Genomic DNA, 22,197 nt, shown 5'->3' on the forward strand with positions numbered 1-22,197 from the left:
TTCTTTTGAAATTTTGTTAAAGGAGCTCTATGAAAAGATACACATGACGTATGACTATCCTCATTTTTTTTTGAGCTCCTGTCTTTTTTAATTATACTTTTATTTTATATCATGAAAATGTAAAAATTTTATTTCATGTTAAAACGGAGAAGAAATAAAAATAAAAAATTACGAGAAATTATGCAAAAAATAGGAATTAGCACTTATAAGTAAATTAAGTTAGAAATTTTTTTAATACTATTCAATTTATGTTATCGTATTTATAATATTTAAGCGATTTGCATTCCATGTAAACCATCCATGAAATCGTAGATACACAAATCTCTAATATAAAAATCTTCGGTTGTTTAAACTTTATTACCATTTTTTAAAGGAAAAGAGTTAAAATGAAAACAATACAGTTACGAATACGTGATATTTGACACCTTAGAGTAAATTTATAGAACCCTAAAAACATTCAATATTGTTCTATACCTTAAAAAGTTTTATTGTTGAGACAGATTGCTTGCGTCCCTCCTTTTCATAGCCCCCATCCTCCCTCCACTTTAAGTAGGTTGGTTACGTCCATGAAGTCTGCATTTTTTTTAATTTTATAAATTCAATAAAAAAAAAAGATTTAAACAATTATTAAGATTATTAGATCTAAATTTTCTTATTACTGATAACTTAACCTCTGCCTCAAAGTCTGTAATCTTAATGCCACTGATCACTATTTAATAGTTTAATCAAGTAATGAGTAAAATTAAGTTGGCATATAATTCCAGAAAAGCTTTCTAATGATGAGAAAATTATTTATAATAAAGAAGTGATTGTTAAAAAGCTCAAAAACTATTTCCTCAATATGGCATAGTGGACCAGCCGTTAGCGAAACACCAAAATTGAATGTTTTAAAATCAGATTTCTTGCATTCTAAAATCACACTTCGTGGTTTCTGCTTTTTTAGGTGATTTATGATAAGACCGTTTAGGCTTATCTTGGAGCACCTTAAATAACTAACAAACGAAAAAAACTACAACATGTAAAATGATATCGGTAAATTTTGTAAATAAGTTTGATAAATTTTTAAATGATGTAATATTATGTAACTTTCAGATTACGAAAGCTTTTAAAATTAGAGGTATAAATCTTTGAAAAGTTAAAGGTACACAAATAGTAAGATTTATCAACAAAAAAAAAACATCAATGAAATTAGCTTGAAAATAGCATTTTCTGCCTAGATACAAATAAAGCTTCCATAGTAATTAATTTCGGAAAGCTAATTCCAACAGATCATTGCATTTGTTTTACATTTGGAGTATACTTACATTTGTTATACATATGAATTAAACTTGTCAGTTTAAGAAGTGCTCAACAAAAAGTCTTCAACAAAAGTCCAAAACAAAACATTCTTTATAACAAATTGCAAGAATAAATTCAGGAGCAACGATTAACAACTCAACAATTGCCGTGGCTGATTATTAACCTATTTCAACGCAGTATATGAAAATAAGTTCCAAAAGTAGAAAATAAAAAATAGAAAACAAAATCAAGTGCACTTGCAACTTTTTATTAAAACATTAGCTGTTTTGAAAATGGTTGCAAAAAAACAACAACAACAAAAAAAGAAAAGAAAAAAAAAAAGAAAACAAATGAACAAAGCAGTTTCATTTTTTTTTTTTAATTAATTTTTTGTTCTTTCTTTAAATGTTTTACAATATTAGTCGTTTTGAAAATATAATAATTTTGATAATATAGTAGAATGATTACAAGATTAACTAAGTTTGTAAGAGGAAGAACGCGGAATCTCGAAGAAGACCTTAAGGTCTTGTCGTCAAGAACTGCTTTGTTTTTCAACTACATCGTTACCTTTGTTGTGTTGAATATATATATATTCTCGTCTAAAGTAAAAATAAATAAATGTAAAAAATATATAACATTCATATATGTAAATACTAAGAATTGAACTTTAAAAAGTTTACTTTATAAAAATTAAAAATACAAGAGTTTGTTATCAATAGATAAAATTATCTGTTTAAGTTTTATTTTGAATATGTTGTAATTCCACTCTTCAGTAATTTCAAAATATTTCAAAACTAGTTTGTTTCATTATAAAGCTCCTCGATAAGAGATACAAGATCTACCAAAATTTGTATGCAAAAAAGGTTGTTGGATAAGGTTTTTATTTCGAAGGTTTTTTTTTTCTTTATGTGAATATAAATTATAAAAAGGATAAAGTGAAGTGTTGGCTTTACATATAAACATAAAGCAAAGAATTTTATATACATTAAGTTGATATACATTAAGAATATTCATTTTAAGTAAAAGAGCCCTGGCATGAGTAAAACGGTCTTCAAGTTTATAAGACGTGCAATATGGTTCTGTTGACGATGAAGAAGTTCTAGTGTGCTTTTATTTAAACCATCCCCATGCAGGATTAGCATAATTAATATTCCAATGAATAAATGAGTAATATAATTGAATTAAAGTATATTTATTTAAAAAAGGTCTTGATTTGTATAGCTTTCCTAAACTTCTGGCAATTTTATTGTTTAGGCTATTAACATGATTTTTCCATGTGAGATTTTCATCAATGTAAACACCCAAGAAATTAGTAACTTTAGCTCTCTTTATTTCAGTATTATCAATAACATGGAAGGTATATTTTAGTATTATCCATAACATGGAAGGTATATTCAAAAGAAGATTTTTTTTGAAGCTGGGTATAAGATCCATTTAGTTTTTTCAATATTTATTGATAGTTTGTCTGACTTAACCAGTTAGAAAATTTTGATAAGTCTATGAAGATGCCTAGAGCATGTTGTGATTTTTCAAATGAATTTGCAATACTTCTAGTAAGTTTAAGTATTGCATGTTCAGCAGAATTATTTTTTTTGAATCCAAATTGATTGTTGTATAATATTTTATTTATAGTTAGATAGTTATATATTCTATTATACAAAATTCTTTCTAAAACTTTTGAAAAAAAAGGGAGAGCTGAAATTGGGCGATAGCTATTGAGTTTAGTTAGTTCACCTCCTTTAAAGATTGGTGTAACTCTAGCTATTTTGAGAGCATCTGGAAATATTGCTTGTTTAATAGAGTAACTAAAAATTTTAAAAAGAATATTTTTAATGATGTCATAAGAACCAATAACAATATTTCCATTGATATCGTCTGGTCCAATCAAACCGCTTTATTAAGTTTAATCATTTTGTAGGCCAATCCAAATTCTTTAAATGTTGTTTCAAAAATATTTAGAGAAGAGTTTAAAGGAGAGCGAGTTTCACTTGCTACATTAGTAACAATAGAGATATTTTTAGCTAAGTTTGCTCCAACTGATACGAAATATTTATTTATTTTGCTTGCTGTTCTAATAGGATCATTTAAGAGTTCGCCATTTTTTTCAATAACTTTGAGCAGAGAGCTCATTTTTATTTTATGATTACTGATGATTTCATTTCCATGTTTTTTTAGAATTATTTTTGTATTTTTCAAATAAATTGGTGTTGTAATTTTTTTTTTAAGTTTTTTTTTTTGTTTTTCAAGTTGTTTTGCATAAGTTTTAAGAAATATAAATTTTAGGTATTTAATATACAGTTTTTGTTTTATTTTTGAGGATTTTCTTAAATCTTTTGTAATCCATGGTGATTTAATATTTTTATTTGTTTTACAAATCTCGCATTTTGGAAAATTTACATCGTATATTTCATAAAATATTTAAAAAAATGAGTTGTACATATTGTTAAGTTCACTAGTACTAATAAGGCTCCAATCAAAGATAATTGCTCTTTAAGTAAGAGGAAGTTTTTATCGTTAATGAGTCGTTTTATAATTATTTGTTTTTGTGGAGGTAACATTTCAGTAGTTCTATTAATAGAGAAAAAAATGGGAAAATGGTCAGATGAATAACTTTTAATGATTCCTTTTTTAAGCAATTTATTTGAAGTATCGGTTGTAATAATATTGTCTATTAGTGAAGCTGATTTTGTTGTTACCCTTTTAGGTTTATTTATTAAAAGAATTCCATTTTCAAACATATCGTTATAAAAATTTTTAATGTTATTTATGTAATAGTCATAAAAATTTAAGTTTAGATCCCTAATTAAGTAATTTAATTTTTTTTCGTGAAAACCTTTTTTCATAATATCATTAATTAAAAAATTATTAAAACTTTTAATTGCGTCTGATGGTGGGTGATAGCAGCAGCTTAAAATTATACATTTATATTTTTCGGTAATAATTTCAATAGTTAAAATCTCTTTATTTTTATTTTTTTTTTTTTTTTTTTTTTTTTTTTTAATTTTAGGTGCCCTAAGAAGTCCTAACGGTCTTGTCACAGAGCACCGCGGAAATGCATTTTACTGGGAAGTTCACGCCTCCTTCCTTACCGTGACGCGAAAATATGTCCAGAGTTCATTTCGAACCTGCATCTCCTGCTTATAAAGCAAGCGTTCTAACCACTGCGCCACGGCTGCGCATTATCGCCATCAAAAATAATCATGTCAGGCCTGAAAATAAACTGCAAATTATTGATTACATAAATAAGAACACCTCCATCTCGCTTGTTTGTTTTGCGTGCAAGCGGGGTTATATTAAAGCCTGAGAGATGGAATTTGCGTTCAATGCAATGTCGTCAGAGCTGCGCCACGTTTCTGCTACGCATATTACATTAAAACTATTCGATGTTTCGTGTAAGTTATTGTAAAAATTTTTAGGTTATTTTTAGGCTTCTAATATTAAAATGAATAACATTAATATGATCCCGATGAAAAAAATCCTTTATTTTATAGTTATAAAAATAAGAGCAGTTGTTTTGTAAAGCACCCGTAACATAAAAGTAATTTAAATCAAGATCAAGTTTTTCGTTAAGTTCAAAGTCATTAGTTTGAAGAAAATTTTGTGAATTCAATTTAATGTTATTTTGTTGAATTGAATCCATTTTAGTATTTTTATATATTGATAATTTTAAAATAAAAGAATTTTTCTTAGTTAATCGCGTGTTATTAATTTATTATAAACTACTTTTGCATGCTTGCCTTTCAATCGTTTGTTCGCAAAAATCTTCGTTGACGAATAGACTTTGTTGCCAAAGTTTTGCTTTAACATACTTTTTCAATATCGCGATTTTATCTTTATTGTTCAAAAACTTTACTACGATTGTTCTATTTCTTCTTTTTTCGCCCAATTCTTTTTTTCCAACTCGATGTGCTCTTTCAATTTCGATGTTTTCATTTATTCCTTGCTTTATTTTCACAAAGTATTTACTCTCTGTGTCTTGCCAATTTTCGTTTTCATTTTCTTCAAGTCCATTGATTCTTAAGTTGTATCTGCGATTTCTATCTTCTAATTCTGCTATTTTATCAGTAATAACTTTTTTGTTTTCAATCTTTTGCTCGTTTTCATGATGATTTTCGATAGTTTCTGTAATTAATGTTTTTCTAGAGACCGCTATTTCCTCTAATAAACATTCGCACTTTTCGCTAATGAACTCTATGGATTTTTTTAAGTCTCCTACTTCACTTCTAAGGATTTTATTTTCTTTTGTTAAAAATGATAATTATGTTTCCAATTTTTCTACTTTATCGTTAAAAAATTTCATGAGTGCATTTTCATGCATGTCCATTACATCTTTTAGTTTTATTATAAATTTTTTGCCATGTTTTTTTTAGTTTTTATTTTTTCAGTTGAAAAACTTCTTTCTAAAAATACACTTCTGTACTCTGCGTTGCACTGCGTCTCTCCCTTTCTTTTTTTTTGAAAACAGCCAATGATTCTTTAAGTCAAAGATTTTATCAGAAAAGTATTACATGACGTTTCTTCGCAATAAGATTCCAGTGATAACAAAGTAGAAATTTAATAGACAAAAAAGTAGACATTTAAACATTATTGCTCTTTGTGAACGATAAACAACTATAGCTTTTTGAAAGAAACATGTGTATAATTTTCTTCTACAGTCTGTTTCATCAAATTCCTGATGACACTAACTTAACCTACATATTTATTTAATTACTAAGTGTTTATTATTTTAACTCTGTATTTTAAATCATCTCTATCACGTGTTTTATATATTTATTGATGAAGTGAAATTATGTTCGATAAGGGCCTGAACCAGGAGCAAAATAAGAAAACAATTTTATTTTATATGTTTTGTTCAAAAAATTATCCAATACTGTTTACTATTTTAACGGTAACGGAAAGTTTACTTGTTTATTTTAACGGTAACGAAAAGTTTACTTGTTTATTTTAACGGTAACGGAAAGTTTACTTGTTTATTTTAACGGTAACGGAAAGTTTACTTGTTTATTTTAACGGTAACGGAAAAGTTTTTAAAAAACTACAGATACTAAAATGTTTATTTAAACTTCTTTAAAAAAGTGCATGTTCTCTAATACAAAAGCTCCTAAGAAAAATAGTTTCTTAGAAAAAAAAAGTAAAGAAGTGCACCATCAGAAAAAAATTAACTTAAAACAAATCATTTGATTTAAATTAAAGACTCAAAACAAATCATTAAATCAAAGACTCAAAACAAATCATTAAATTAAAGACTCAAACAATGCTGATCTTAATACCTATTCAACTTGTTTCAAGTTTCGCTAAAACGGCTAAAAAAAATTCTGCAATATTTAAAAAGGTTTTAAAAATCATAAAAAATTCTTTTAAATAAATATATTTAGTTTTAAACCCGCAATATAGAGTTTTGTTTATACTTCGTGATTTTTTGAAAGTCTATTTAGTTATAAAAAATAAAAAATATATTTGTTTAAAAATGTTTCTTAGTAAATAAATAAATTGTTTCTTAGTATAATCAAAGAGTAAAAAAAGTATTATTTAATAAAAAACTATTTCATCCATTTTTTTACATACTGCTCACAAGATTTTATCCAATATTTCGTGTTTACAGTATCCGGGTGCATTCTGCCTAGAACCTCAGATTGTACTTTTTCTACTTCTAGAAATAATGTGTATGCATCTTTAAATCGTTTTATATTATATAGGCAACTAGCAATCCAATATTTAGTATTTATCGTATCTAGATGTTTTTCACCCAAAATTTTTCTTTGAAATTCTTCGAGATTTAAAAATAGTTTAACTGCATCTTCAAATTTTTCTTTTTGAAAAGAGCAAATGGCAATCCAATATTTAGAATTTAGTGTTTCTTTACTGTTGTTTCCTAAAATTGCTTGTTGCACATTTTCTACCTCTATAAATAACTTTTTTGCTTCATCATACTGCTTCTTACTGTATAAGCACCTGGCAATCCAGTATTTAGTATTTAGAGTACTTTCGTGTTTTTCTCCTAAAACGTTTGTTCGCATAATTTCAACTTTCCTAAATATTTGTTCAGCGTTATCGAATTGGTTTTTACCATGTAAGCATACCGCAATCCAGTAGGTAGCAAAAATTGTCTCAGGATGTTTTTTACCAAAAGTTATTTTATACATTTGTTCCGCTTCTCTAAATAACTCCATTGCGTTATCTAAGTGCGTTTTCTCATGCAAAATTATCGCATCATTCATGGTTTTTTTAACTTTTTCTTTGATTTTCTCAATCCGTACTTTCACTTTGTTACTTTCTATTTGCTCAATTAAGTTTGTATATTTTTTTGAAAAGTGATTTTCTGCCATAATTTCTTTGCTGTTATCTTCACCCTGTTCGTACCATTTGGTTATCACATCCAATGGTAATTTTGAAATGTCGTTTAACAATAATTGAGATTCATAAAAACATTCAACAAATAATTTTCTATTTTGAAGTTCTGAAAATTAAAATTAGGAATAAATTAAATTATAAAATTCATCATAAATTAAATTATAAAATTCATCATAATAGAAATATACATTATCATAGAAATACACATTATCATGGAAATATGCATTATCATGGGAATATGGTAGGTTAGCGTAATTTATTTTAACATATATATAAGTACCATTGGCAAAAATTGTGGTATTTTAAAAAGTAGTTATGGTGGATCCAAAAATATTGAAAATAAGTAATCTTTAGAGATCATTACTCATGATCCACTGAGATATTTTTGCATTTAAAATTTTTTCTTAAAAACACAAAGGTTTTTAAAAAGTATCAAATGTATTTATGTAATTACCCAGACCACCTAATAATATGAGCAATTTAATTTAATTTAAAAAAATAACATTAATTAATGAAATGCCTGGAGTATAACGACTCGTTATTAACAAAACTTATCAATAAAAGATCAAATTTAAGCCACAAATCAATACTGCATTGTTTTTAGGCAAAAAAAAAAAAACTCGTGATGCTTTCAACTTTATTAAACCTTTAAACGATAAAAAAAAATTTTTCAAATTTTTCAGATAAACTGCAAAATGATATTTAGTACTGTTATAATATTAAAAAGTAAATTTTTTTTAGTAGGTTTTTAAACAAAAAGCGATTATAACCACTGCACGTATAGGACAATAAACTAGATAATTTCACTATAAAACACCGGGCAATTTGAATATGCTAAAATTACACGAAAAATATTGTTTTCCGAACAAACAAACAAAATTTCTTGCTGACATATTTTTCTTTATTAAAAAGTAAATATTTGTATTTCAACATCAAAATTCGGACCACAGGTTTTCTCATGTATAATAATAATATTTTAACAAAACAAAAATCCGAATACGTTTTAATTAGATGAGAGCCGTTTATTGCTGTGAATAATTTAACCATAGTATACTGCTTACTGTTATCACTTCATAAATTTAATTAAAAAAAGACAAAGCAACTTGAAACTCACATCTTAGAAATTTTTTGGTATGCTTATACTGCCTAAATGTTCATTCCCGAAACTATATTATACACTATCATAGTAATATATATCATCATATGAAGTCATCATCCAGGGAAGCCAGAGATGTTCTTCCTAAAGATGTCAATATCAAAGGAAGTCAGAGATGTTGTTAAATAAAATAAAGCTTATTAAAAAGACCTAAAGACCCTTTGACCTAAAGAAAAAAATTATAAAGGAATTTATACATTTATACAAGGAATTAAACAAAACGTTGAAATCAGTTTCATTTGCAAATGATAGATGTGAAATTAAAGATTGTGAGATGAAAAGAATGTCATGAAATTTTTCTTCATAATTCTTTTGATTACAATCACGTACTTGGAAATCAATAATTACGCAACTAAGAGTTATTCTGTATCAAATTGAACTATTCTCCATGGACTGTTGAAATCTCCATGGACTGTTGAAATCTCCATGGACTGTTGAAATAGGTTTAAGCTTAAGTAGCTTCAATTAGATCATGGGATACATGAGAGTTTTCTTCAATAATGGCACAAACTCCTTAGATATTGCTGTATACGTGGTTCGAGGGCGGCCTAAATGAGGATCATCTTCAAGTCTCTCAATACCTTCTTTAGCCCTAGAGCTGTACTCTGGAGTACAATAAAAAATAAAAAAGGTAAACTCGCAACTACTTTTTTGTTTCACTGCGAATCTTTTCACGCTGCCGCGTATTTGAAAAGAGTGGAGGTTTTGTAAAAGAACCAGTCGGTTGAAATTCCTTTTAGAGTATGTTCAAACTCTAAGTAAGTATAGGGTGCTGTAAGACCCCTATACATGCTTAGGTAATGTTATTATATTCATTACTATGAATTTAATCTTTTTAATCAATAAAGCAAGTTTTTGTGCTGTTTTATAGATGTGTTTTTTCTTTTTGTGTTTTTTTCATTTCCATAACTATAACATTTATAACAAATATTTGTTTTGAAAAAATAATGTGTTTTAAAATTTCTTGTTTCTTGTAAAACTTGTGTGCTAAAGCAATTGGGTCTTCTACGAAACTTTTAATGTTGTCAGACTCAATTTTGTTAATGATGTTATTTATTTTTTGCATTATAAAATGAAAATTGTAATATTTTTTAATCAGCGAAATAAAATAAAAAAAGTTATAAGTTATAAGTTATACAAATAATATATTTATAATGTAATGTATACTTTACATTGTGATTGTAATATACAATGTAATATACAATTATATATGTATAGTAATTAATATAATAATTTAAAATGTAATATACAAATATATTTGTATAAAAGTATACAAAAAATATTAAAAACAGATCTGATCACTTCCCAATACTTCTATCGTTCAACTCAAATACTAAAATTAAGACCAAAACTAATAATAAAATAAGTAAATAAAGTACCAATAATATTAAACAGTTTAAAAAACAACTATTGCTGCTTTATTGAAATGGTATAAACTTTAATAACAACGTAAATAAAACTTTTTTGAAACATTTAATCTGTCTCTCATGCAAATTTTCCTACCTGTGAAAAAACAATAAATCAAAAAAGGTTTAACTGCTCCTTGGATAACAAAGGGCTTTAAAAATCATTTAAATCATTTAAAACTTTTATATAAATTACCTAATAGCAAACCTTGAAATGAAAGTTGTTTACATGAAATACAAAAAAACTTTACACTAACTTTATTTGAAAACAATTACTTTTTCACTTTAGATGAAAACAGTTGAAAATACAAATAAAATTTTCCAGCTGATTTGATAAAGGAGTAAAATTTACGAATGATCATAAGTGGAAACAATAGATTATAACATCCTCGTCAAAAGCAAACTTAATCTTGGATCAAATTTAAAAAATACTTTCTAAAGCTACTATACGAAGTATTTGTACGACATATTTGTGACAATATTGAATTTGCTGCACCAGTTTGGTCTTTAAATATAAAGGAGATAATAATATTCTAGAAAAAGTGCAAAGACGGACAACTAAAATACCTCCCAATCTACAAACTTACGTATGAAGATTGTCTTGCTAAACTTAATTTAACAACTCTGGAGAAGAGAGTACGAAGAGAAGATATGATACAAATGTTTAAAATATTTAAAGGAATATATTAAGTTAAGCTTATCAATCCACCGTTGTTTAAAAATTTAAATATCAGAGGTCACGAGTTTAGATATGACAGAGAAAATATTATTAGTGGAGTTCGACATAAATTCTTAACAAATATTGAGCAGCCGTGGCGCAGTGGTAGCGCACTTGTCTCAGAAGCAAAGGATCCGTGGTTCAAACCCCACCTCTGGCACATAGGTTAGGAAGGAGTCATGAACTTCCAACTAAATGCTCATCCGCGGTGCTCTTTGACCGTAAGGACTTTTTGGGGCACCTAAATAAAATTTAAAATAAAAAATTGAGTTGCATCGTTATAGAATTCATTGTCAAAAGAAGCTGTCAACGCAAAATCTTTGAACGAAATCAAAAACATTTATGATAGACTTAATTAAAAGTGAAAATCTGAACAAATTAAAACATATTAAAGAAAACTTCCATTAAAACATGAAAAGCCTGACAAAGTGTGGAACCCTTGATGGTGTTCAATTAGCGACAGCATTAAATTATTATTATATTATATTATAAATGAAAAATTATAAAAACTTAAAGAAGAATTACTACTCAAAATTTATTGAAAATGAAAAAAGAAAACAAAAAGAACGACTCAAAAAGAAAGACTCTAAACGTGCTGAGAAAATGTTAAGAGAAATTGGTGGAAAACAAAAAACTTGCTCAGGTTCCCTACCGCAGGCAATTTGAGAGGATATAAAAGATGTTTTTGAACCTAGATTAATAGTTAATGAGTTCAACAAATTGTTCATTGACATCGGCTCCAAACTGGCAAATAAAATTCCTAATACCCAAGTAGTGTTCAATAGCATCTTAACACCGATGGATGATTGCATTTGCTCCAATGATTTATCTTTTGAGAAGTATATCATTTAAGAAGTTTCAAGTGTCTTTCTTTTTGAGCCGTTCTTTTTGATTTCTTTTTTCATTTTCAATAAATTTTGAGTCGTAATCCTTCTTTAAAATTTTTATAATTTTTCATTTATAATATAATATTTAAGTTTATTAAAAAAACAAAGCCCCCGGAGCTGATGAAATAAATGCAAACATAGTCTTAAAATCCTTTGAACAGTTAAAAGATATTCTGTTTAAAGCTTTCAAAGCATCAATACATCAAGAAGTTTTTCTTAATCATTTAAAAATAGTCAAAATTATCCCAACCTACAAAGAAGGAGACAGAAATAATATATGTAACTACCGACCTTTTTCTATTTTATCAACATTTTAAAAAAAACTCAGAAAAATTACGTGCAGTAGATTATTTACTTAACTTTATTTGAGGATAAAATATTTTCATATATAAATTAGTTTGTTTTTAAAAGATATAGTTAAACTGAGCATGCAATCATTCAATTCTTCCGTGAAATCTCTAACTCTTTCAAAAATTCACAATTCACATAAGTTTTTTTTAAATCTATTAAAGCGTTCGAAACAGAAAACCATGGCATTTTGATTTATAAACTTAAATATAGTAGAGTGAATAACGAAATTATAAAATAATTTAAAAGTTATTTAACAAACCGAAAACAATCCGCTTCTTGTAGAGATCCTAATCGATAAAATGTTTTAAATATTTCATATGGTGTTACGCAAAAATCGATTTTTGGGCCAATTTCTTTTTTTTAATCTACATTAATAATTTGCATAAAGCTTTTAATATTTTAATTATTATGTTTGCAGATGATACTAATTTATTTTTTATTTACTATACTAATTTATTTTTTATCTAATATTAATAATAATAAACTCTTTACTATTATGATTGAAGAACTCGAAAATATGTCTATCTGGTTCAAATGTAATAAAATTACCCTAAATATCAATAAGACAAAATGGGTTCTTTTTCTTTCAATAACTAAAAAACGTTATTTACCTCAGGTCTACTTGATATTTTTATTGACCGATTTGAAATAAAAAGAGATTGCGTCAAAAAATGTTTTAGATGTACTATTTTATGAGAACATCACATGAAAGCAGCATATTGAATATGTTGGTACAAAAGTTTCCAAAAAGATAGAAGTTCTTTATAAAGCCAGAATCTATATAACTAAAAGAGTTTTATCCCATCTTTACTATGCATTCATTCATAGCTATATAAACTACGCAAATGTTGACTGGGCAAGTACTGAAAAAAGTAAGTTACCATCTCTCTTTCGCCGTCAGAAACAGGCAATATGTGTAACTAACTATGCTGATCGTTTTTCGACTCCAAACAACTTTTTTTTGAAATGAGAATACTAATTTAAAAGCATCTTTGTTTAATTAAAAGCATCTTTGTTGTAGAGCAAATGTAAGTTTAAAAATATTTTCACAATGTGATCGTCTGTCAATCGACTAAATTAAGATTTCATATATTAATTGATCAATCAAAACAAGATCATTAGACAGTCGTAATAACAAACAATGTACTTTAATATATGTGGTGGGTAGTTGGGTTCAATATTTAAATTACTCATAATAATTTTTGGGTTTATAATAAGGTCGAAAATTGGGTTTATAATAAGGTCGAAACAAATTTTCTTAGAGACTATTGGTCAGTTGATTTATCAGGTGAGTTTTTTTTTTGTTTTTAATTCTTTTTTTTTAGGTGTCCCTAGTAGACCTAAGGTCTTGTCACAGAGCACCGTTGAAAGAGTTGCTAACTAGGAAGTTCATGCCTCCTTCTAAACCGGTAGCGCCAACCTTGGATCTCTTTGCTTCGAATCCTGGATCTCTTGCTTCTAAAACAAGCGCTCTAACTACTGTGTTATTGCTGCTTTTTCAGAAACTCTAGCCATGTGTATCAGTATGCATTGAAAATATTAGGTTGCATACATAAATCTATCAAAAAAACCAACAAGCAATATTTTAGGTTCGAGAAAATATTGCATTAACATTACTAATAGCATGTGCCATGCAAAATTTATAGACTTAGCCACTCTATATTTAGGCAATACGAAGGCAATAGCAAAGTTTTTTTTAGATTTATTTAAACTGTTTTATTTATTTAAACTGTTTTTGTTATTTGTTTTGATGTACTAAACTTAAATCTAGATATGGAACTAAAAACCATTTTACAATACATTTATACCAAACCAGTATTGATAAACGGCGTAAATCTTCTCGCCTCCACTTTTTTTCCGCAGCAGACGGCGGCTGCCTCCCAATTAATTTTTAGCAGTAAAATGTTCTTTATTCCGCCTCCAGTTGCTTCCGCCTTTCTATTGGCGGCCGCAGCCAGAGTTTTTTTTTGGAGGCAAAATGTTTTGGAGGCCGACGCTAATCGGGAGGCAGAAGCCAATGGTGGCCAACTCCAGAAGAAATTCTGAAGGCAAAACCATTTGGAGACCGCCTCCAATAGCTTCTGCCTCCCAGCTGGCTGCGGCCGCCAAATTGGTGGTGGAATTATTTGCCTTCCTCCGGCGGATGTAATGAAAAATAATTACACGTTTGCCTTCAAGTTAACGAGCAATTAAAATACTAACTGAGAACAAATGTTAAGTATTTTAAAAAGTTTTGTCTTATATGAGTTATTGACTGTTTAAATAATTAATAAAAAAAAATTCGAACGAGCAAATATGCAAATAATACTCGCGGACATTTTATAGTTTTGAACGTAGAACAAGAAACATTGCTGATGCAGTTAAAATATTTAATAAACTCAATTTAAATATTTTAAATCTTTTTAAATTCAATTTTCAGTTCTACTTTTTTAAACTTTCAAACGTTTCAAACATTTTAAATTTTTTAACCTTTATTCGCTTTAGAGTTTTAAAACGCGTAAAAGTAGATGAGTCTATATTTTTAAATGTTTTAAAAGTATAGAATCAATTAAAAGTTAATAATTTTTTTTTTTTCGCTGTTGTTGTTGTTTTTTTTGTTTGTTTTTTTGGCAAAACTATTTAGCTTTATTATACAGCATGGTCGCAAATTTTTAATAAACATTAGCAGATATTTTTCAATAACTTTTACAATATCCAATTATTAATAAAAGTTCAACGTTATGGTAAATGATAAAATAAATAAAAGTTTTAACATGTCGACTTGATCTTAAAAAACTTTGAGCGAAATCAGTAAATTTAATTACATATTATAACTTTTTTTTTTTTTTGACAAAACGATTTATTCTTCAATGGCATAGAAGTAACATTACCGGCTTTTAACTTTTGTTCTGAATAATAAAACTACTAATTTATTTTACTTAATGTATAATTAAAAAGAAAAAAATAAGAACTTTTTTAAATACTCAAAATTTTTGCAAGCAACCATATAAAATACAACTTGATGTCAAATATTTAACGTTTGCTCCTAATTAATATTTAGTTGCTCGTTTACTTAAAAGCAAACGTGCAATTATTTTTCATTACATCCGCCGGCGAGAGGCAAATATTTTCGCCTCCAATTTGGCGGCCGCAGCCAGCTGGGAGACAAAAGCTATTGGAGGCGGCCTCCAAATGCTTTTGCCTCCAAAATTTCTGCTGGAAGTGGCCACCGTTGGCTTCCGCCACCCTATTGGCGTCGGCCTCCAAAACATTTTGTCTCCAAAAAAGAACTCTGGCTGCGGTCGCCGAGAGAAAGGCGGAAGCCGCTGGAGGTGGAAGAAAGAACATTTTGCTGCTAAAAACTGATTGGGAGGCCGTCGCCTACAGCCTTCGCTTCCCTAAAAAGTTGGCCTTTTGGAAGAAAGTTACTTTGCCGCCGGGCGGCATTATCAACTCTGTACTAAACAATAAAAAAGAAAAAACAGTAGTTAATTATGCTTCAGACTACGTATAAATAAAAAATAAAAATTAATTCTCATAACTTACCTAATATTTGTGTAAGTAAAAGACTGTCGTTGTTTTCTCTTGTCTTCTTTATGTTACTGATTAAACTTAACATATTTTTTTCTCTACCGTAAGTTAGTCCTGTAATAATCGGTAAACACGCTAGCAATCTTTCGTTGGAATGAGCTTTTTGAAGACTTTCAAACATATACAAATGTATAGAAGCACAAAATTTTAGCATCGCGTAATGATGGAATTCAAATTGTTGATTGATGTTACATTTTTTAATAAAATAAGAATCCTCTTTTAAATTGTCGTTAGCGGTAAATTGCCAAACAAAAGAGTTTCCTTGCTCGAATAAATTAAAAGCAACGTCGCATATAGCACATATAAATGGTGTTTCAATATGCATAAGTTCATGCAATGAACTGTTTTTGTTTTTGTATTTTTTTTGTATAAAGTAATAGAAGACTAATCCAAGTAACTCTGTAATTGTATTTACAGAAAAAATACCCATGTTTAAAATTGTTTTGCATATTGCTTTTAGGTATAGAGGAACAGAAAGTATTAATTTTCCTTCAATTGATAAGGATGAAATATTATTCAGTTGATTTTTAAGAGTAGAACTTAATAAATTATCTTCAAAATAAAACGTCATTCCTTGGTTATTCAAACCCATAATTTGAATATTTGTAATGTTGTCGTTTTCTTTATATGCACTCCAATAAGCAATAGCGGTTTGAACTCTTCCTGCAAGAACGCACTTAATCTCTTTAGAATTAAAAGCATGCTTCAATGTATTTATCAGAGGTATATCGTCTAACTTTTGATAAATTAAGTTATCAAGTTGTGTAAAGTTATCTAATCCATCAATTACCAGCGTAATTGACTGTTGAGAAATTTCAAATCCTTTTAATATATTTCCGTAAAATTTTCTAATAAGTTCATTTAAACTTGAAATAGCATTTAAATTGCTAAGTTTTTTTAAATCAAAGTAAAAAACCAAATCAACATTTTTCCAAAGTAGCCCATGGGCCCAAAGCAAAAGGCACTTCTTAAGAAAGTATGTCTTTCCAATCCCAGCAATACCAGAAATCAAAAGACATGGCAAGTCTTGTGAAAACACTTCTTCAAAAAATATTTTTTTATAAATTTTTTGTTTTTCTATATGATCTGTCCATTCATTAAAATCATCTTTAACGTTTTGAAGATACGTTGTATCTACTTTGACCAGATCAAAATGGTCTGTGGAAAGGTTAACAGTGTTTTTTTTAAATGAGTTTAAATCACTTTGTGCATAAGCATTACCATAGGCCATAATATAATGTAGTTTCAACTTGTAGATTTCATCTATAAAAAAATTTAATGAGTATAACCAAAGAAAGTTGACAGAAAAACCATGTTACAACAACTTTGAGTTGTTGTAACATGGAACTCTCTGGATCATTTGTATACTTTTATATTTTGATTCGCGTACTTTTATTATAAAATAAATTAAATATTAAATATGATGTGAAGCATTTAAATTTGTTTTAATTAATTTAATATTTATCTGCTTATAAGTAAATATAAGAGAACAAGTTGACGTTGTTAAGTATTTAAAGGAATAATAAAACACCTGAACTTTAGAATCAAACTTTTTTAAAGGAATAATAAAACATCTGAACTTTAGAATCAAACTTTTTAAAGGAATAATAAAACACCTGAACTTTAGAATCAAACTTTTTTAAAGGAATAATAAAACACCTGAACTTTAGAATCAAACTTTTTTAAAGGAATAATAAAACACCTGAACTTTAGAATCAAACTTTTTTAAAGGAATAATAAAACACCTGAACTTTAGAATTAAACTTTTTTAAAGGAATAATAAAACACCTGAACTTTAGAATTAAACTTTTTTAAAGGAATAATAAAACACCTGAACTTTAGAATTAAACTTTTTTAAAGGAATAATAAAACACCTGAACTTTAGAATCAAACTTTTTTAAAGGAATAATAAAACATCTGAACTTTAGAATTAAACTTTTTTAAAGGAATAATAAAACACCTGAACTTTAGAATCAAACTTTTTTAAAGGAATAATAAAACACCTGAACTTTAGAATTAAACTTTTTTAAAGGAATAATAAAACACCTGAACTTTAGAATCAAACTTTTTTAAAGGAATAATAAAACACCTGAACTTTAGAATTAAACTTTTTTAAAGGAATAATAAAACACCTGAACTTTAGAATTAAACTTTTTTAAAGGAATAATAAAACACCTGAACTTTAGAAACTTTTTTATCAAACGAAGCTTGCAAGACTAGCATGAAAAACAAAAAGGGAAAAAAAAGAGTGACAAACCTCAGGTAAAATTATATGTGTCACAGTAGAAACTGAGATTATACCTGAAAGTAAAGATCATCTAAATACTTGGTTCCTAAAATATGATTCAAATGCTCATTTCTGATTTTTTTTTTTCCAGTTATTTAAGTGCTCCAAGAAAATCTAACGGTCATATCAAGGTACGCCTTGGAGCAGCTCCAGGAATTTAACGGTTCCTTCATAACCAAACTCGCCTATTAGGCTAGAGACGGCATCAAATTTTGAACCTCTTGGTTCTGTGTCAGAACTCTAACTACTGCATCAAGGCTCCTTTTTGTAGACAGAATAAAACCTCGAAGTTCTTTTAAAGTTTACGACTGAATGTTTAAAAGCAAGAGATTAGTGTTGCTTATCGATACTGTTGCCATCAATACTAATGTTTCCCATCAATACTAATGTTGCCTATAGATACTAAACTTTTAAATGTTAATAACAATGTTGCCCATAGATACTCAACTTTTAAATGTTAACAATAATGTTGCCAATTCAAATTAAACTTGTAAAACAAGTTTGTGAGCAGAAAAACACTCTCTGTTTCAAATGAAAGACTGACATTAAATGTCAATACTGCAGATGCTCCAAAACCGTAAAAAATTCAAGCGCTGAGTTGTCAAATTATATAATTTGACCAATCAGATGACTAAGGTGACACAAGATACTAGTAGTCAATGAAGCAAAAAAGTTATGAGTCATTTTCTCATTCCATCAACTCCGTTACTGAAATTTTGTCCTTCAACTATGAAAACGCAATTCTTGTACAAGTAGCATAAAAAATAGCACCGTGGGTAGTAATACTTATCGTTAATATAAACTAGCATTTTATCGGATATTTCCAACTAAAATTTAAAATTTTGTGTGCACAATTGTTAATCAAAAATGTCCACTCTGCAGATGTCCTGCATTTCGGACGATACTGTTATACTCAATAATTTTTTTCTTTTGTATTAAGGCCAATCGGGGACATAATTTGGTGCTTTAGACATGCTAATATATGGTATTTTAATACATGTATTAATTTACACCTTATCCTGTTGTAGCTCTTGTCAAAAACTTGCTGTCCCCACATTTTTTGTCCACTCCGTTATTATATTCTAAAATAGTCACAGGTTTGTAGTTTTTACTTATTTACTAATTAAAATAATGAAAAAAAGTCCAGTTCTATGGAATTTATTAATATTTAAAGTTATATCGTGCTGCAAGCATTATTTATATAAAAATAAGAGCCTAATTACCTTATTTTAAAAATGATATTCTTATTTGAAGTCTACTCCGTTACGCTTTTTTATTCCGTGAAATTACAAATTTTTATATGGCGTGTTTTAGTACTCTTTAAATCTTTTGGACAATATAGCAATAAAAGATTTTAAAGATGTTTTCCAATAAGTAATAATGAGATATTATTGATTATGTATAATTATGTCTACTCCGTTACTTTCAACTCCGTGATTTCCTCTTAATAACGGAGTTGACAACAACATAACGGAGCTGACATCACGAAGATAAAAAAAATCAAAAGCTTTAAACTAAGCTATTTTCTGCATTAAATAAACACGTCAACCATTAGGGACTTACTGCAGTGATAAAACACGCTTACCTCGCAGCGTTAAATATGATTACCATACGTACGCTGCGTTCTTTTACTTTCAAGTTATTGTAAGAGTAGTTTGTAAGTATTTTAGTATTAGGATTTCATTTATTGTTTGGTTTTTATTTACATTTGACTCTAATACGTTTGGCTTTTAAAATAAATGTAAATCTTGAAATATATTTTAATAATAATAAATAAATAATAAGTAAACTTTTGGTGTATTAACAATTACAATTATTATACTATTTTTCCAAAAGAAAAACATTTAGGCATATAACATGAAAACTTCAAAGAAATCTCGTGCTGAAATTCAGAAAGAGTTTCGGGACAGACAATTAGAAAAAAATGCAGGCTTATTTCGTGAAAAAGAACGCAAACATTGGCTTATGCGGCGCGAGCAGAAGAAGGTTAAAGTGATATCAGAATTATCAGAAAGAAAAAAACGAATTGTTCGTCGTTTTTGGCGCCTTCAGAAAGCAAAATTTAGAGCTGCAAAAAGAAAGATTTAAACATCGTTATCAGAGTAACAACTGGAAAGAAACAGACTGTAACAAAAAATAAAGATAAAAAACAAAAGCGACTACGACTCGATTCATTAATAAACCTTTATGAAAAATTTAGCGCGGAATATACGAGAAACAACATTTCATATACAACGTTTACTCGTTATCGCCAATTTTTTGTCCGTCAGCTAAAGATAGAGATAATGTCTGTGCAAAAAACACAAGAACATACAATTACTTTGTGATAAACTTATTAACCTACGTGTTTTGAAAGAAAAAAATATTGAAGAAGTAGTGAAACAACTTTGTTGTAGTACTGATAGAAGAGAATGCATGTTCAGAGAATGTAACATTTGTTTTAAGTCTCGTGTTCAATTTCAAGCATAAGGATTGCTAAAAGATGAAAGTATTATAGTTTGGTTCCAGTGGAAAAAAGAAAAACAGGAATATGAAAAGATGGGAGAAAAGAAAACAACAAATGTTATCAGGAAAAGTGTGAAGCGTGGAACACTTAAAGATCTTAAATTAAAATTCTGTGAATCAATTCGAAACGAGCTATGCAAGCATGTTTTTATAATAAGACACCAGTTCAGAATGTACAAACAATCAAAAGAAACAGTAAATGTGAACGAAGCTTTTTTCTGAGAACTATGTGTGCAAGAATTTTGCTGCAATTCAATCTTCACATTTTGGAGCAAGTAAAAAACAAGCTACATTGCATACAGGAGTAATTTATAAAAGGATAGACATCAGTCATTTACAACTATATCGGACTCTTTGAGGCACGATCCTTCTTCTATATAGGCACATTTGCTAATTGAACTCAAGATAGATAACCCACAAATTACAGCTCTTTATTTTTTTTCTGATGGACCAACCACACAATATAGGAGTAAGCAAAACTTCTTCTTATTCTCTACATTGATATACGAATTAAAATTTAATTTAGCCAGTTGGAATTTTTTTGAAAGTGGGCATGGCAAGGGAGCCTCAGATGCGATAGGAGGATCTGTGAAACGTCAGGTAGATCAATTGCTTAATATGGGTTGTGACTTTCCAGGTGCGGAAAATTTATATAATTTTCTTAACAATGGACATTCATTAATAAAGTTTTACTATATTGAGGGATCCAAAATTACTTCTTTTGACTCAAAATGTTCCAAAACATTAAATGCTATTACAGGCACTATGAAATTGCATCAGCTCCACACAGACAGAAAATTTAATGTTTTGTATCGAGATTTAAGTTGCTTCTGTAATAGGGTTACAGTTTAAAGTTTAAAGCGATATATGTTTTCCAAAAACGCTAGCACGGTAAAAAAATATTTGTGTATTTTATTATTTTGCTAATTTATTTGTTTCTATAATAATTAAATTTATTTTAAGTACTTTCGTGAATTTCTTTTTAATGTTGCAGAATTTTAACAGTGATGAAAGTATTACTTCGGCCAATGCAATGAATGTCAATGATTACCAATTTCAACATTTAAGCAACAATATCATTGATATGGTTAATTTCGATGAAAATTTGAATATCTTGTTGATTGAAGCAAATGATGTTGTGAGCGACCACGACTTTCTTCACATTAATGATGTATGGTAATGATCCAGTAGCGGAGCGGACAGTATTTGTACAATTTAAATCCAAAAAAGATTTTTGTCGAGTTAGTTTCTTTTTTTAAAGACGCATTACCTTTTTTAAAAAGAAAATGTACTGAATTTATTTGTATACTAAGATTTTCCCTTTAATTCAAAATGTAACTTACACTGTTTTGCTTTTAAATAATAAATAATTAGCAAATGTCAGTAACGGAGCAGACATTGTCACATAAATTAAATTTTTTATGTCATTAAATTTGGCTAATATACTTAACATGTAGGCTGTAGTTATAGTACCCAGTATATTTCATTACAAAAATAGAATTTGTTACAAAAGTAATAATAATTCACAGATGTAGTTACATTTATGTTACGGTAACGGAGGGGAAAAATTTATTGGGCCTCATTAGTTGATGATATCAAAAAACATTTAAAAAGCAGATTCGTGCAAAACCAAATCTATTTTTTACATTCCTAATGATGAAATTTAACATACTTGTTAAAATTTTATA

At 28.1% G+C, this 22,197-nt stretch overlaps 1 protein-coding gene across 1 annotated transcript in view; it reads right to left on the reverse strand.

The window, feature by feature from the left end:
* Positions 1-6,302: 6,302 nt before the first annotated feature.
* The window catches only part of LOC124806009 (uncharacterized), a 32,592-nt gene continuing 16,697 nt past the window's right edge, over positions 6,303-22,197 (reverse strand). The window contains exons 2-3 of the mRNA XM_065818546.1: positions 15,673-16,980; positions 6,303-7,735 (exon numbers count right to left, since the gene is read on the reverse strand). Coding sequence (XP_065674618.1) covers positions 6,819-7,735; positions 15,673-16,980 — 2,225 coding nt within the window. The 3' untranslated portion in view covers positions 6,303-6,818. The remainder of the gene's footprint in view (positions 7,736-15,672; positions 16,981-22,197) is intronic.

This window comes from Hydra vulgaris, chromosome 14 (assembly GCF_038396675.1).
Source record: "Hydra vulgaris chromosome 14, alternate assembly HydraT2T_AEP".
Classification (NCBI taxonomy): Eukaryota; Metazoa; Cnidaria; class Hydrozoa; order Anthoathecata; family Hydridae; genus Hydra; species Hydra vulgaris.